Source organism: Schistocerca cancellata, chromosome 4, assembly GCF_023864275.1.
Source record: "Schistocerca cancellata isolate TAMUIC-IGC-003103 chromosome 4, iqSchCanc2.1, whole genome shotgun sequence".
NCBI lineage: Eukaryota > Metazoa > Arthropoda > Insecta > Orthoptera > Acrididae > Schistocerca > Schistocerca cancellata.
Window position 1 is genome coordinate 160657667 of NC_064629.1, and position 15533 is coordinate 160673199.

The 15533-nt window shown below is 37.9% G+C and overlaps 1 protein-coding gene across 1 annotated transcript in view; it reads right to left on the reverse strand.

The window, feature by feature from the left end:
- Positions 1 to 529: 529 nt before the first annotated feature.
- The window catches only part of LOC126183292 (uncharacterized), a 151729-nt gene continuing 136725 nt past the window's right edge, over positions 530 to 15533 (reverse strand). Inside the window, exons 5-6 of the mRNA XM_049925131.1 lie at positions 2522 to 2609; positions 530 to 2409 (exon numbers count right to left, since the gene is read on the reverse strand). Coding sequence (XP_049781088.1) covers positions 2585 to 2609 — 25 coding nt within the window. The 3' untranslated portion in view covers positions 530 to 2409; positions 2522 to 2584. The remainder of the gene's footprint in view (positions 2410 to 2521; positions 2610 to 15533) is intronic.

Sequence of the window (15533 nt, forward strand, 5' to 3'; positions counted from 1 at the left end):
TGTTTTTAATAGTAATTATTTACAAGACATTGATCACTGCTGTTCCCGTAATGCATTCAAAAATAATTGGATTTTTTCGTTGTGCTATCTGTCAGACAGAGAGGAGCAAATTATAGTTTGTGGTGATATCAATACAGATTTACTAAAAACGTCCATTAGAAAGCTTGACCTTGAAATATTACTTGGTTCTTTCACTTTGACATCAGTAATTGATTTTCCTACTTGGGTGGTACAGGAAAGCAGCACACTGATAGATAATGTTTTTAAGACCAAGACAAATTTTCCATTAAGAATGGTCTGTCTGATCGTGATGCACAGCTAGTTACAGTATATGACATAACTCAAAGAGTAATTCAATACATTCCTCCAAAATAGTGTGTTCAATTAACGATTTAAGAATTGCAAATTTTAGGGAAAGCTTGCATCAGTTGGATTGGGCTGAGGTGTACAGGGAACCTGAGGCTACTTTAAAATTTAACCTATTTCATGATACTTTTGTGAATATATGATACTTTTGTGAACCCTAAGTAAACAGTGAAATATAATTATAAGAAACTGTCAAAAAATCGATGGCTTACTAAAGGGATAAAAATGTCTACTAAAAACAAAAGGGAAGTGTATCTTACAGCTAGAAGGGGTAATAATCCAGAAACAGTGAAGCATTATAAAAACTACTGAACTGTATTAAGAAAAGTTACTTAAAAGTTCAGAAGTGCGTACATTATGTCTGAGATAAGCACTTCTGATAATAAAATTAAAACAATTTGGAATTTTGTTAAGAGGGAACCAGGGCAACTGAGTGGGGCAGTGCACAAATGTTTTAATTCATATTTAAGTAGAAAAATGCAGAAGGTTGAAATTAACAGTACAAATAGTCTGCAAAAATCAGCAGAGACCTCTAACTGGGGAGGTGTCAAGAATGGTGTTGCATGGGGTTCAGTCTTGGGTCCCTTATTGTTCTTAATATATATTAATGGTTTGCCACTCTATATTCATGAAGATGCAAAGCTAGTTGTTTTTGCTGATGATACGAGTACAATAATCATACACAACAAACAAGAATGAGCTGAGGAAATTGTAAATAATGTCTTTCAAAAAATTATTATGTGGTTCTCTGGAAATGGACTCTCATCATTTCAAAACGTCATATTCATGGCCTATGGAACAAGTGTTAATGTAATGTAGAAATTGCTCATGACATCAGCAAAGAGATACATAGGGAAAGTACATTTATTGTGGTGCAAATCGAGTAATAATTATAACCAATTATTTGCTAACAGAAATCGTCTTTTGCTACTCAGATATTAGGAGGAGTCCATAGGTCATAAATACTAGCTTTCAGTAGTTTTCAATTCCAGGAAACGTTGATACTGATAAATAAATGAATAACTATAGCATAACTGAAGATGTATGATTTCATGCAAGATTCAGTACGAGTGGTGGGTTCTTGCACCTTCTACTGCTGCATTTTGTAGATGTAGCACAGACAAAATTTTAAATGTGTAATGTCACTGCTGTGGAATTCGTTGCTGACCATTATTCGTTAAGACTGTTTAATATTTTTTGTTTGACAGCTTCAGTTGATAGCTAAGTCAACAGTGTTACATCTTTTTTTCATGTTCAGTTTTGGTTGTAATTTTTGTTCATCAGTTGTGAAGTTGATATCCGTTACATACGGTTCTTGTGTGGAACTGGAAAGGTGATGTACATGTCTGTTTGTCTGCACGACATCCATGATACACAGCAGCAGCAGGTCCCAGACAGTGACAGTGTTGACAGTTTACTATGGAAAGAGCTCGATAATGGCCATAGAGCCAAAATATGATTATAGCACGAAAAAGTAACAGGATAATAAAACATCTTCGAATATAGCACCGTTTTCGCTAACTAAACATGTAAAAATTGTAAAATTTGCAGTTGTGACAGAGAGTGTGGCTGTTGCCAATAGAATACTGTTATGGATAATGTTATAATTTTGAACCAAATGTGTGTTGTTACACTCATTTTTATGAAGACTGGAATTAATTTAAATCTTTTGAAAAAGGAACATCTGATAAGATTTATGATGTCTTTCACTTCCAAAAGAAAGTATCTGCTAGATTCAGTTTCACTAGTGAATTATAAAAAACATTTAAGTCAATAAAGCATGAAGTATGGCTGCAGCTTAAAGGTACCTGATGAGTCTGACATCTGGCATATTGTTATTTCAGAACTGATATTTTTAAAAAGCATTAAAACATCAATAGTTTATGAATATTAATAGCAGATAACACAAACTTTTTACTACTGTGAAACACTTCAGATGGCTGAGCTTTTTGATCTGTGATGACAGTGGAATTTAGATTTATATCAGTAAACCCATACTTTTGGCGAAGGGGATGAAGTTGACTACGTGACACTACAGGTATCCTGTAAGAGAAAACGAAATAATAATTTGGTACCAGTTCTTACACACAAAAAATGCAATGTAGGAAAATAATATTGTCACTATAACTATCAATGACTTTTGTTGTATGCTTACTCTGAGGGCTCTCTTAAATTATAACAAGTTGTGTATTTCACTTCAAATCCTCCTCCTCTTATTTTATTTATTTTCATCTTCAGGAGATCTGTAACAAAAATATGCATTTAAAATCAAGATACCGACTTTACACAGAAAACTTGTAGTAACTAAATGTCTTGTTTACTTCCAGAAATGGTTCCTATAAAAAAGGAACACATAACTGACATGGGTTACTGCCGTCTATGTGCAAGTTGTGCTTGTGCCAATGTGCAAGTTGTGCTTGTACCAATGTGCAACTGTTTTCTATGTCAGAAGAAGGTCTTTTGGTCAAAAGCTAAGATGTATAGCAGTCTGTTCATTGTGGCTATATGCGACTCAGTGTCTTCTGTATACAGTGCATAGCAATTTATCCTTTTCATAGTACTGTTTCTCTAAAGTACTCGTATTCAGTGTTGAATATAATACAAAATTGAAATCTCAATTGTGTACTGTTTGAGAAATGGATAACATTTTAAAGGAAGTTAATGGGAGTTAGAACATTAAAAAAATTCCACATTTTCGGATTTTATAAAGTTATATTTATATTTTATTATTTTATATACATACATACATACATATATATATATATATATATATATATATATATATATATATATATATATATATATATATATATATATATATATATATATATATATATATATATATCACTTATAAACTCACATGGGAAATATTTTATTTTATATTTTAAATATAATACACACAAATTGAAAATGATAAAATTTTTATGTGCATTACTTCAATATCTAATAAGATTGGTAATTTTTTTATATAGAAGGCTCTGGATTTTTGTGTTATAAAGATTAAATTACGTGTTTGTACTGGTAGCACTGTCAAAAACAGTATTGCATAGTTTCATAGTATAAACACATGTTGTATGTCGAAGTGATAACGTTTTTCTGAGGAAAAGTGACGAATAGATTGATAAATCTCTCAAAAAGTAAAGTATGACACCAAAACGAAGTATTTTTAAGAAACATGGGTTTCCTGGTAATAGAGTTCGAATAAAGGGAAACACCGTGTTCAACATGTGGTGTGTGAAATTACAGACAATGAAATACAGGCAAACTCGTGAGTATTAGCTTTTTGAAGATTAAAATAAAACGTTGTGAGACACAGTTTTCTCAAAACGAAAGTAATGTAAATAGTAGGTTACGCTCTATTCTGATAGGTTTACACAACCTAAAAGGGTGTTAGGTGATGTGTGTGTTGTAAAATATGTCGAGGGTCAGTTACTTTACATGAAGCCAGTGAGGTATCAAATGGACTAGCCAGGAAACTTATCATTAATTGTGCCAGTTGTAAATATATGCATTCATTTTGGATTTATTGTAAGTGTAAGATAGATATTTTGAAGCAAATGTTAGGTGGTTTTATGGGTTGCGAGGATTGCGAGCTACTGGCAAAGAACACAGCAGAAAGAATGTGTGCTATGATGAATACACCATGCCCACCTTGTAAATTCTACCAGTTTGCAGGATTTATTGGAGCTGCTGTGGAATCTGTTTCATGTGAGTCAATGAAGGGTGCTGCAAACGAAGCTGTTGAAAGAAATGATGGGATGACTGACATACCAATAGCTTTTGATGGTACTTGGCAGAAGTGACGCTATAGTTCTAAGAATTCTGTTGCTACAGTGACTAGCGTGGATACTGGAAAGGTAATAGAGGTCCAGATTTTAACCAAACACTGTTATAAGTGTAGCTCAGGGGATGAAGAAGGGCATATCTGTGACAGAAATTTTGTAGGAACAAGTGGTGTTACAGAGGCCTCTGCAGTTATTGAAATTTTTAGTCGATCTGTGAACGAAAGTGGAGTTTGTTACACTAAGTTCTTAGGAGAGACTCAAAAGCATATAACAGTGTAGTTGCCACTCAGTCTTATGTTGAGAAGATTATCATAAAACTGGAATGTGTTGGTGTTGTCCAGAAACTAATGGGCACCATGTTGAGGAAGTTGAAACGAAGTCTGATAGACAGGAAACTTTCTGATGGTAAAACCATAAGAGGCAGGCTGACAGACAAAATGATTGATGGATGGACATCAGAAATACTGCTGAGGATTTATTGAATATGAAGCAGGCAGTATGGACTACCTTCTTCCAAAAACTGTCAATTGATGAAAAACCAGTACACCACATTTACCCTCCTGGACCTGATCAATGGTGCAATTACCGCAATGACCAGTACTCAGACAGTTCATACAGCCATAAACATTCCATCCCAGCAGCAGTCATGGGTTCAAAATACCTATTTTCTGAGACCTGATAATTCCTGAATTATTGAAGAAGTATCTGCATGTTCAGACTCAAAATCTCAATGAGTCGCCCAGTAATCTTATATGGACTCGCATACAAAAAATGTTTTTGTTGGAATGAAGACACTAAACTGGGGGTCAGTGAAGCTGTTATTGCTTTTAATGATGACAACATTGGTAGGGTGAAAATGCTACAGCGTATGGGAATTAATCCTGGAGCAAACTGCATCAGAGAACTTGAATGCATGGACAAGATCCGCATTGATAAAGCAGAATGTGCAGCACAGTTGGCCACTAAGGAGTCGAAAAAGAAGAAAAAACTTGCAAAAAGATCAAGAGGATAATATACAGTACGGTGCAGGGTGATTCTGAGAGACTAAAATTAAAAAATTAAGTAAATATTGAGCTACAGTCTTTTGAAACTTTAGAAGCTATTCCCGAAAATTTACATTTTCTGTTGCATTTTTCCCTAAATCTCTGAAACCACCTCGAGTAGAGTATTCAGATTTTCATGGAGTAGTAACATACATATCCTGAGTCTACTGAACTAAAAGAACATAATGTTATGTATAATTAAAATTATTTATGATAACGTACAAAAAAGCACCAAAAATTTTAACTTAGTATTTAATAAAATGGTATTTCCGAAATCAATGGCTGAAATGCAATTATTGTAGTTCAGTAGACTCAGAACATACAGTTTAATGTCCTGTAAAAGTTTCATGTCAATGACTCCTAAATACAGGGTAGCCAAGATACTAAATTTAACATTGTTAGGATAGGGCGTTCCAACTCGTTTTAAAATGAATAATTTGCAGGGAGGTGAAACATAAGTAAAACAGTGTGACTGATCTGCCAATGCCAACTGATTAAGAGGACAGCAGAACGGAAAAAAGTGTCTGAGGACAATACAAAAGGGAAGAGTAAAGGTGAATAAAAAGGAAAGAGATCCAGAAGACGGAATTCTACAATGGGGTTGCACATCACCTAATGGGCGGTGAAACACATAGAAGTCAGTCAGCAATAATCGAACTGTTAGACTTCTCTGTCACAAGATTGTAATAATATCTGCTATTTTTCGTACTGACCTCTTTGACCTAGCCTTTTCCTTTGCAGCTAAATGTCAATATTTTACAAATGACTTGAAGTCTTTACTTAAAGAAAATTATCTACGTTTTCCTTGGAGAACTCGTTTTCTTAGCCTGTATAAAACTGAAAAAAACCTGTTAAATACCACCAAAAAGAATGCACTGCAACTGACTGATCTCAGAATTAGCTACAATGGATAACTGGCAGACAGTGAATTTGTTGCTGAAGTTACATATGGTTCACATGTACTGGGAGATAACGCAAATGTGTGACTTTTAAAAAAAGGATTTACTGGCAAAGAAAATGGCAAGAACAGCAATCGATCACAAAACCTGTCATTTTATTACAGCAGATCGATATTTCAACTATAACATCGTCATATTCAGTATTAAAAATTGCATTGCAAAACAGGATACTAAGGAACAAATATAAGATAGTTGACAATGTATCATAAAAGCAAACATCAGCACTACACAGTTACACACACACACACACACACACACACACACACACACACCAAACACACTGCTGGCCATCCAAAGTGCAACAACAAGAAGGGCTGGAGGCATCACAGGCAAACTGATTTGGGAGGTAACACATTGTAGAAAGATCACATGATTGAAAATACAGCCCAATGTGAAGTGATAAAGATGATGAAATCAGCACTGTGTGTTACCACCATTTCTGTTTATAACTGCCGCTACATGCCTTGGCATTGAACGAAAAACAGGCTCTGAATGTGTTGGGGTATAGCAGTCCATGCTGCTTCCACATATTTCCAAAGCTGATCTAGTGTAGCAGTGGATGATGTATCCCAGGCCAGTCGCTCCAAATAATCAAAAAACGTTTTCGATGGGCGAGAGATCAGGAGAACAGGGAGGCTGAGGTAGCAGTGCAATCTAGTGGGCAATGAAGAAGTCCTGAACATTGCATGCCACATGTGGTCACCCATTATCCTGTTGCAATGTAGCTGTCAGCAAGCTCTGAAGGTATCAGAGGACAACAGGCTTCCACATTTCAGAGATGTAACGCTAGCTGGTTAGTGTAGTGGCAATGCATACTAGGGCGTGGTGGGAGTGGAATTCAGTACTACCCCAAACCTTAATATCGGGCACAGGACCAGTATGGCAATGCAGAAGGCAACAGTTCGACAATGTCTCACAGTGTCTCCAGGCTCTAATTCGGGGAGAATTGGGATTTGCCAAAAAAACAAAGTTATTCCATTCAGTTGTCCATGTCTGTCGTTCATCACATCATTGCAGGCACAATTACTCAGTGGTAAATGCAGCAATGGATGCCTTGTGGACAGCCTCCTCTGCTGCAAACAACATTGAATGGTACACGTGGAGACTGTTTGTTGTGCAACATACTGAATTTGTTGTGATATGATTATGATGTGGCAGAGTGATACATCAATGTCTTGCGGACAATATGCCTATCAACATGTCTAGGGGTGCAATGAGGTGGATGCAATCAGTCCCATCGGTTTGTGATTCCTCCTGTATCCAGCAATTACAGATCTGCATCACAGTTGCTTGGTTACGACCGACACGATCACTGACTGCTCTGAACTATTCTTCCTTGGCAGAACTCCAAAATGTGCTCGAAAGACACTTGCCGTCTTCTGCAAAGTATACTGAAGCTGCTTACGCAAAATAACAACACTAAAGAACAATTCCAGCACGTCCATACAGTTGTCTTCTCCCCCTTTGTATAGCGCTTGCAGGCGGTACCACTGGCAGCCATAATGTGTGCCTGCACTGAAATGCTAATCCTGTGCATCCCTCACTACCACAAATGCATGCTGCAAATTTCAGCTGATTTGGATGCTTTCGTCTGTGTGTTGCATTTTGGGTGGCCAGCAGTGTGTTTGGTGTGTATGTTTATGTAAAAAAGAGACATATTGCTAGCAAAAATCTAAAAAAGTTTTCACCAATTTACTTCAGATTTCTAATAAATGTTCGGACAGAAATTGGCTACATATATTTAGTGGTAAACGTTATTAGGAAAGATCTTGAAACGTTCTATGGATAAAGGCCACATGGGAGTATGTTGTTATCAAATATCTTGAGAAGTTCTTGACCAATTTACTTCATATTTTTAAATGATAAAATATGTATAGAATCTATAAAGGCAAATTTTGTTAGGTAAACACTCAAAAAGTTCGTGCCTTATGTACTTCAAATAGTTACAAAATATGCTAATAACTGCATGATGGACAGGTGCGCATACACACACACACACACACACACACACACACATATATATATATATATATATATATATATATATATATATATAGTGTATCAAGTAAAAGTACGAATCTTGATATATATATATATATATATATATATATATATATATATATATATATATATATGTGTGTGTGTGTGTGTGTGTGTGTGTGTGTGTGTGTGTGAGTGAGTGTGTGTGTGTGTGTGTGTGTGTGTGTGTGTGTGTGTGTGTGTGTGTGATCTTGATTAGTATTTTCACTTGACACACTAGTAAAAAATTTGGACAGACACTGGCTAAATGTTTTTTAATATTCATGGTATCCAAAAAATAACAGCAGCAAACTTTATGAACAGGTCCCTTACAGAGAAATACGTAAAAAGAATCTAGCAAGAATGGGTTTCAAAATACATGTTTTAATAGCTATGAACACTTGTTCACTTTTGTTAGTGTGAAACACATCTACTGAACAAGTGCTCATAGCTCTTAAGGTATGCATTTTAGTCCCAACAATTACTGTACTGGACTTTTTCATTGTTTTGGTCCGTACGATCTCTCCCCAAAATATGAAAATTAAAGAGCTGTGTTTCAAATTACCCAGATGAAAAAGTTTCTAATATCTCTTAAGGTATGTGCTTTAGAGCCCTTATTTACGTTAGAGCCCTTATTTACGACTTTTTATTCTTTTTTTGGTGTAAGGAACCTGCCCCTAAGCTTTGTCACTATTTTTTGGGGGCTTCCCATTATAAACTTCTAGGGCTCAGAGAGGGGAGTGAGTAAATAATATTTTGAACAGGAACCCATGTCCGGAAATTTATCGTTTCCTTGCTAAGCTGTTTGGAAACATGTCTCCTAGGAAGGTTTACAACGGGGTAGTCATGGTGGGAGGTGATTACATCAGATAGGCTCTAGCAACATGGATTTTATGGATGCCTTTGTTTACACCCAGAGGAGACACACCATGTTTTATTGTACTACTGGCATTGCTTTAAATTGTAAATAATTTGCTACATTAATTTAACATTGCACTTTTCGTGTTACATGGAACTGTAAATGGATCTTATTCCATTGGTCTGAAATGCAAAAACATATGACAGACTGTCCTGTACATAATGTCATTGAATGAGATATACTTATGGTCATGGACATATATAAGGTAGGAGGGGTTCAGGTGGTCTGAACACCCTCTCCAGCCACCCCCTTATCTTGAGCAGAAAATGCGAATGTTACCCGAATATTCACTTTGTGAAACCCCATGTCCCAAGTTAGTAGTCATGCACCACAGTTGGTTGAGATAGAAACAAACCATAGAGTTGTGATGCAACAAACGGTAGCTGTGCCCTGAACTGGGGTTTCTCTTCCCCCCCCCCCTCCCCACCACCACACCCCTCCCGCACACCCTCCCACCCCATCACTATGTGCACCACGGACTGAAGGCAGTCGGATGTGTAACTTCCTTTGGGCAATCAACAATTAACGGCGAAAGTTTCGGGCGTCGTGAATCAGCCGAGCTTAATCTTCGCGTGCGTGTGTTTGACTACTCACGCTTGAAAAAACTATGAAATGGACAAATCAAAAATCTCTCTTGGTCTTTTATCCTAAAAACAGAGACCGAATTCTCATGAACTTGTTTCAAAAGAAAGTGGCGTGGTTCCACGTGATGCGGAATCCCACCATGAAGAATTAGTGGCAGCGGGCCCATCCAGAAAACCTGACTATGAAGCAAACAAAAGTGAATCTCTTATTTACCACTGAACGTTTATTTTATTTTGAACCCTAATTCTGCAAGAAAAAAGCTTATTTCTCCATTACCTTTTCATATGATCTGTTGTTTATAGGTATTTCAAGTTGTAACGATTAGTTTTTCGAGTATTGTGCAGAGTAGTTTGTTTTGTGATTGTAATTTGGTTGTGGCAAGAAGATGGATTGTTATATTATGGACGTGGACATTGGAGTTTAGTCTTTAATTACAAGCGAATGAGTTAGAGAAATATTTTTCTTATGTATTTCTGCGTTTGACTACGTGAGACAATTTGGTTTTTATGTTCAGTAAATATTTTAGCGTATGAGTGTAGCAAGGGCAGTGTGGGTTTTGGTGTCTATGAATGTGGCTGCTCACTTCGAAATTCCTGATACATTAGTCTGGTGTTAATGAATTTTAATAGTTTATAGGCACATGTATTGCTAGAATAAATCTCAGCTTACAGAATTTTTCAATCATTAGAAAAAGGTTTTATAATTTTTCTAAAGTAACCTTTTCTCAGCCCAATACAAACGTATAACAGAAAGTATGGGTTTGCTTTGAAGCTCTTTTTATTGGTAATCTTGAAACTACAACCAATGAGACTGTACAGTGTGATACAGATTTTATAAAGAGTAATATTGAAGAGTCGTTGTGTGAACACTGGACCGTGCTGAAGCAGCTCCATGCTTTCTGCGTCAGGGGCTCTGCATAAGAATGCTGAGTGTCTGGTGGCTGAAAACTATCAGTGAAAAAGTTACAGGCAAGTTAGACGATAATCAGTCAAACTTCTCTTGAGAGATGACACTTGAGATGTGCGCTATGCAGAGATGGAAGAGTTAAGAACCTTTAGAATTGTGAATGTTGTGTGGGTGGGGAAAGATCTTCTTCAGTCCTGAAGCTGGTGATACGTTCTGACCATCTGCTGTGATTGGAATGATGAGCAGACGCAACAATGTTTCTTGACAGTGGATTGCAACGATATTCACTGTAAGACGTCAGGATGGCTGGTCAGCATGGGAGGCCAGAACGGCTGGCCAAGTTGGTGGGGAAAGCCACAGCATGGACAACAGCCAACCCAGCTTGAGAGGGGGCCGGTCGGTGGAGACAGCCAGAATAGGCACAGCAGTCAGTCCCGCTTCAGCGGCAAAGATCCGGTGCCTTCCAAGAAATAGGAACCGTGTGATGGTTGACTACCGCAGCCACAGTGTTGATTTGCATAGCTAAAAAATTATACAGTTGTGTACAAAGAGGAACTATTATAACTGGAGCCAATACCCGCACCGAATCATTCATAACACGTAAGAAGCTGTGTATCTTGAATTCACGCGTTCAGTACAGCACTGCACAGCTGTATGACTTCTAGTTCATGAGTAACACAGCTTTTTATAACTGCCACTTGACAAATATATTAAGCTAAACTACTGATAAATGAATACAACTCCACCCTTCCCTGACGAGCCAAATTCTAGCACTTAGATACTCTGAATGCATAGTAACTTGGTTTACATGAAACTCAAATGATATGAGAGTAAAGATGATGTTAATTAATACGATTAAAATGAATCAGAGCTCAAAATAATTCACAGAAACTGGAAGTAATGAGGTACATTAGCAACTGGACAACCGGACACGAGAGCAGGCTGGCAAATAAATCGAAAACTGTGTTCAGTCGTGTATTGTTCTAGATGTTCTTTGAGAATGGCTGGGTGACCGTTGCTCTAGTACGTTGTCCTAAACTAGAAAAAGTACCAGGACTCGAATTATGTAACAGTCGTGACGTCATCGCATATCGCATATCGCACATTTCAGATTTGTGAAGTCTACAACAGAGACATGGGAAAATCGTATTACATGTCTATCCCACAACTGACTGCCATAAGTTAAGGGAAATGTTCCACGTCATGAATGTAAAGCTGCTTAGAACTCCTTTTGTTTGATAGCATCAATCTGGTCTGCCATATCTGTTACCGGATGATTATCCTCTTGCATAGAGATTTTTATCGACTTCAAATAATTGGTGATGTTGACAACAGAAGATTTTGTTACATTCTGCTAACAGATAACTGAGATTTTTCTCTAATGTCTTCTATGTCTTCAGTTCAGCCATCATTCACTGTCGTTCATCAGAAAACAAGAGCATCTTATCATATTTGTCGACAAGTGCGTATACGCAATAGTATTCCTAATGGAAAACGTAAATATTTTTTAACGAGAGTAGTATGGTCAGCAAATTGCGTCGCGTGTGAAAAACCGACTGTTTCTCTCTGGTAGCTTCCAACTGCAACCTTTATTTTCATCTTTCTCCTCTCCCGTCAGTCCTACTCGCTCCTGCACTAGGAGCGCTGGGCAAGAGCATGGCCAGAGCACTCTAAAACGTGGAGCGTTGTTTGGCCGGAGCTGTAGCACAACCTTTAACCATTTTCTAAATATAATTAATATTAATTTTAAATGGCAATTATATGTCAAATTATGTATGATGATGGTGGAGTGAAACAGTGCTTTATGTAAATCGGCCATAATCCAAATATGATGTATGTTACCTATGAACTATGTGTGTCACAATATCGAATAGCAGAGTGTCTTCCTTTTTGATGTGGCACGGTCATTTATATGCATATATTTCTTCATTGCTATTCATTCTAGACTAGTGTATGATGGCACCACTCAAATGGCCATTGCCACAAGCAATCATCATCAACGATGTTTTTATTGATAACTTTTATGATATTCATGTTAGATTGATTTGCAAGGTGAGAGTAATCAGCGTGAGAAGACGCTCATGGTGATATGCTTTACGGGAAATGAAATCCACGTAATTGTTGATGATGATAATTTTAACAGTTCAGAAACAAGTCGTAAAAATGACAGATGTGGTCTGGATTCCGAGCTTTGAAATAGGCAACCCTGGAGCACCTATGGGTCTTTTGGATTGTCAGCATACACTGGAGATGTACAATGCTGACTCGCAGTTTGCATAACGTTTTGACGCGACTATGATTTGGTTTTCCTGAGCAGTTCAGCCGTGCTCTTCCAACGTTGGAGGGTGTCGTTATCACACTGCTTTCATATGTTGGGTTGTATATCGTAATGAGCGTTTACGAATAGTAATGCAGATAACTGAGGGAGGTTTCCGGTCCCATTTCGTTGAAATTTGGACTTTGAGATTATAACTGGGTTAGTGGAATTGGAATGTATGGCGGACTCTGCCACATAGTTCGACATCTTACACGACTTTACAGCACTCACTGCACTTTCGAACATTTAGCTTGAGGAACAGACATGCTTGTAATAATCTTACGTTAAGGCCATTATCAGATTTGAGTTAGTTTGTTTTTAGACAATACAGTATCTCAGTTTTAATCAATTTCTATACTGTACTAGAGTACATCTGTCCATCTATTTTTTTCAAATTTGTTACAAGGGTTTTATCGATTATTTATTTTTATTTGCAATATTGCCTGAATTTATTTATGTGTGCTTGATGCTTGCCAGTAAAACCTTTCGAGTAAACAGTGGATGCTGTGACTAGGGTAAAAAGTAGTGTGGCGCTCATCCCACCCTTCAGCTAAAGGAGTGAGTAAAAATGGATCACACAATATGTCAGCAATGTTGCTTGTAGAGTATTGATTTCGTGTTAGTTCTCAAAGTACGTTCTCTCTAAAATGCCTGTTTTGAGGTCTAGGAATTTACAGCATTAGTAGGATGAAGTTGCAAAAATGGATGCATGTTATTCTAGTGTTTAATATTAATTCTTAACTTTCTTTTACTGCCAGGGTGGATTTATCCGTTTCTGTGTCCATGGTTTATAATACTGGGACGTATGTTGGCCATCCTCCAGTCAATAATGAGGAAAAACTGAGAGCACTAAAAGAGCCTTGGTCCCCATCAGATACCTTCACATTTCAAATCTCTGGCAAGGACAAGCTTTTTTCTCAACGTCATCGGAATACTAGGCACTCATGACTTGTGTATTCAGCTGTCATGCAGGGAGCATTTTTCTAAGTATGTGTTCAAAAATGGTTTAAATGGCTCCGAGCACTATGCGACTTAACTTCTGAGGTCATCAGTCGCCTAGAACTTAGAACTACTTAAACCTAACTAACCTAAGGACATCACACACATCCATGCCCGAGGCAGGATTCGAACCTGCGACCGTAGCGGTCGCTCGGCTCCAGACTGTAGCGCCTAGAACCGCACGGCCATTCCGGCCAGTTAAATATGTGTTTTGCTTGGTAAAATGCAAGGTGGTCGTGTCCACCAGGGACTCAGAAATTTGATAGAAAGCCGTTTACTAAATGGAAGAAAGCCTTAAAGAAGTTTTATCACCATGCAGATACGAAAAATTATAAATTAGTGCCAAGCAGGGAGCAAGTTTTGTAAACGTTGCAAACGGCAAAGCACTTAATGTTACTGAGTCCATCAGTGTGGAAAATAGTAAAATAGCTGAAGGAACAGAAAAAGATTAAAAGCTATAGTGGAAGACAGGAAATTGCCCTGGGAGGATCCCATGATTCTGGAGATGTTGGAATAAATGAACCCGCACATAATGATGGTAATTTTAGAGCATTACTTAGCGTTTGTGCTCGATCCAGTGATGAAGCATTTAAGAATCACCCCTTTGCATAAAATATCCACAGTAGCAGTGTGTCACCTCACTCATCATTGTTGCCAAGTTTATTCAAGATGATGGATCCAAGATAGTAGCCATAGATGTGGCAACATCGCAGTGACGTCATGGCGCGAATTTCAAATTTTGGCGGGAAAATAGGTCAATTGGCTTACCTCCACAAACCCAACCCCACACCCTCCCCTCCTCTGCCTCCTCCCCTTCCCTCCATTCCCCCCACTGGAAATTGTTGGGAAAAGGACACAGTCTGTGCTGGGTTGCCAGATAGGATGGACATAAGTCTTTACTTTTTATGTGTTGTTTATTTAAACAATTTGAGTTGTCATAGACAGTAGCTCCTCCAATGTGTTCACCTTGAGGTCCAGAGTCGAACTGACTTAGTTCAAAAACCACCACCAGAGGGCACTGTTGGCCCTTTCCCCTCCCCTCACTTCTCGTAACATAATCCAAGATGGTGGTCTGGGGAAAAATTAGTGGGAAAATCTCTCAGTCTGTGTCGAGCTGCTGAACTGGGAGGGCAGACATAATTGTTTACTGTGTGTAATATGTGTTCAATGGATGAGATGTCTGTGCTGAAGACAGAGGAGTTGGATGGGTATATAAGCTGAAATCATGCATGAGCTGTACTGTGTCTGTTACCACCTGGACAATGTTTGGAAAGGAATTATATTTGGTGAATTTATGAAGAAGACAAAAACGCTTCATCAGATAATGAAGATGCAGCAGGATGGGGCAAAGTCACACTTCACAACTCGTGCTGATAAATGTATGTTCTGTAACTGCAAATTATTTGATACAAGTCCAGTCGGTCTTCCGAAATGCAAGGGTCTCTACGTGTGCTGGTAGAAGCAATGTGCCGGAGTGCGGTAGCTGCAGGGTAGATGCGCTAAGTGCTCCCTGTTATGTTGGAAATACCCACACACTTCCTCTTCTCATCCCTGGTGCATGGATATCCCTTGTTGTTAAACTAGAACTTTTTTGACATGACAGTGAGCTTCCCAGTTTCTGTTTCATGACTCAAC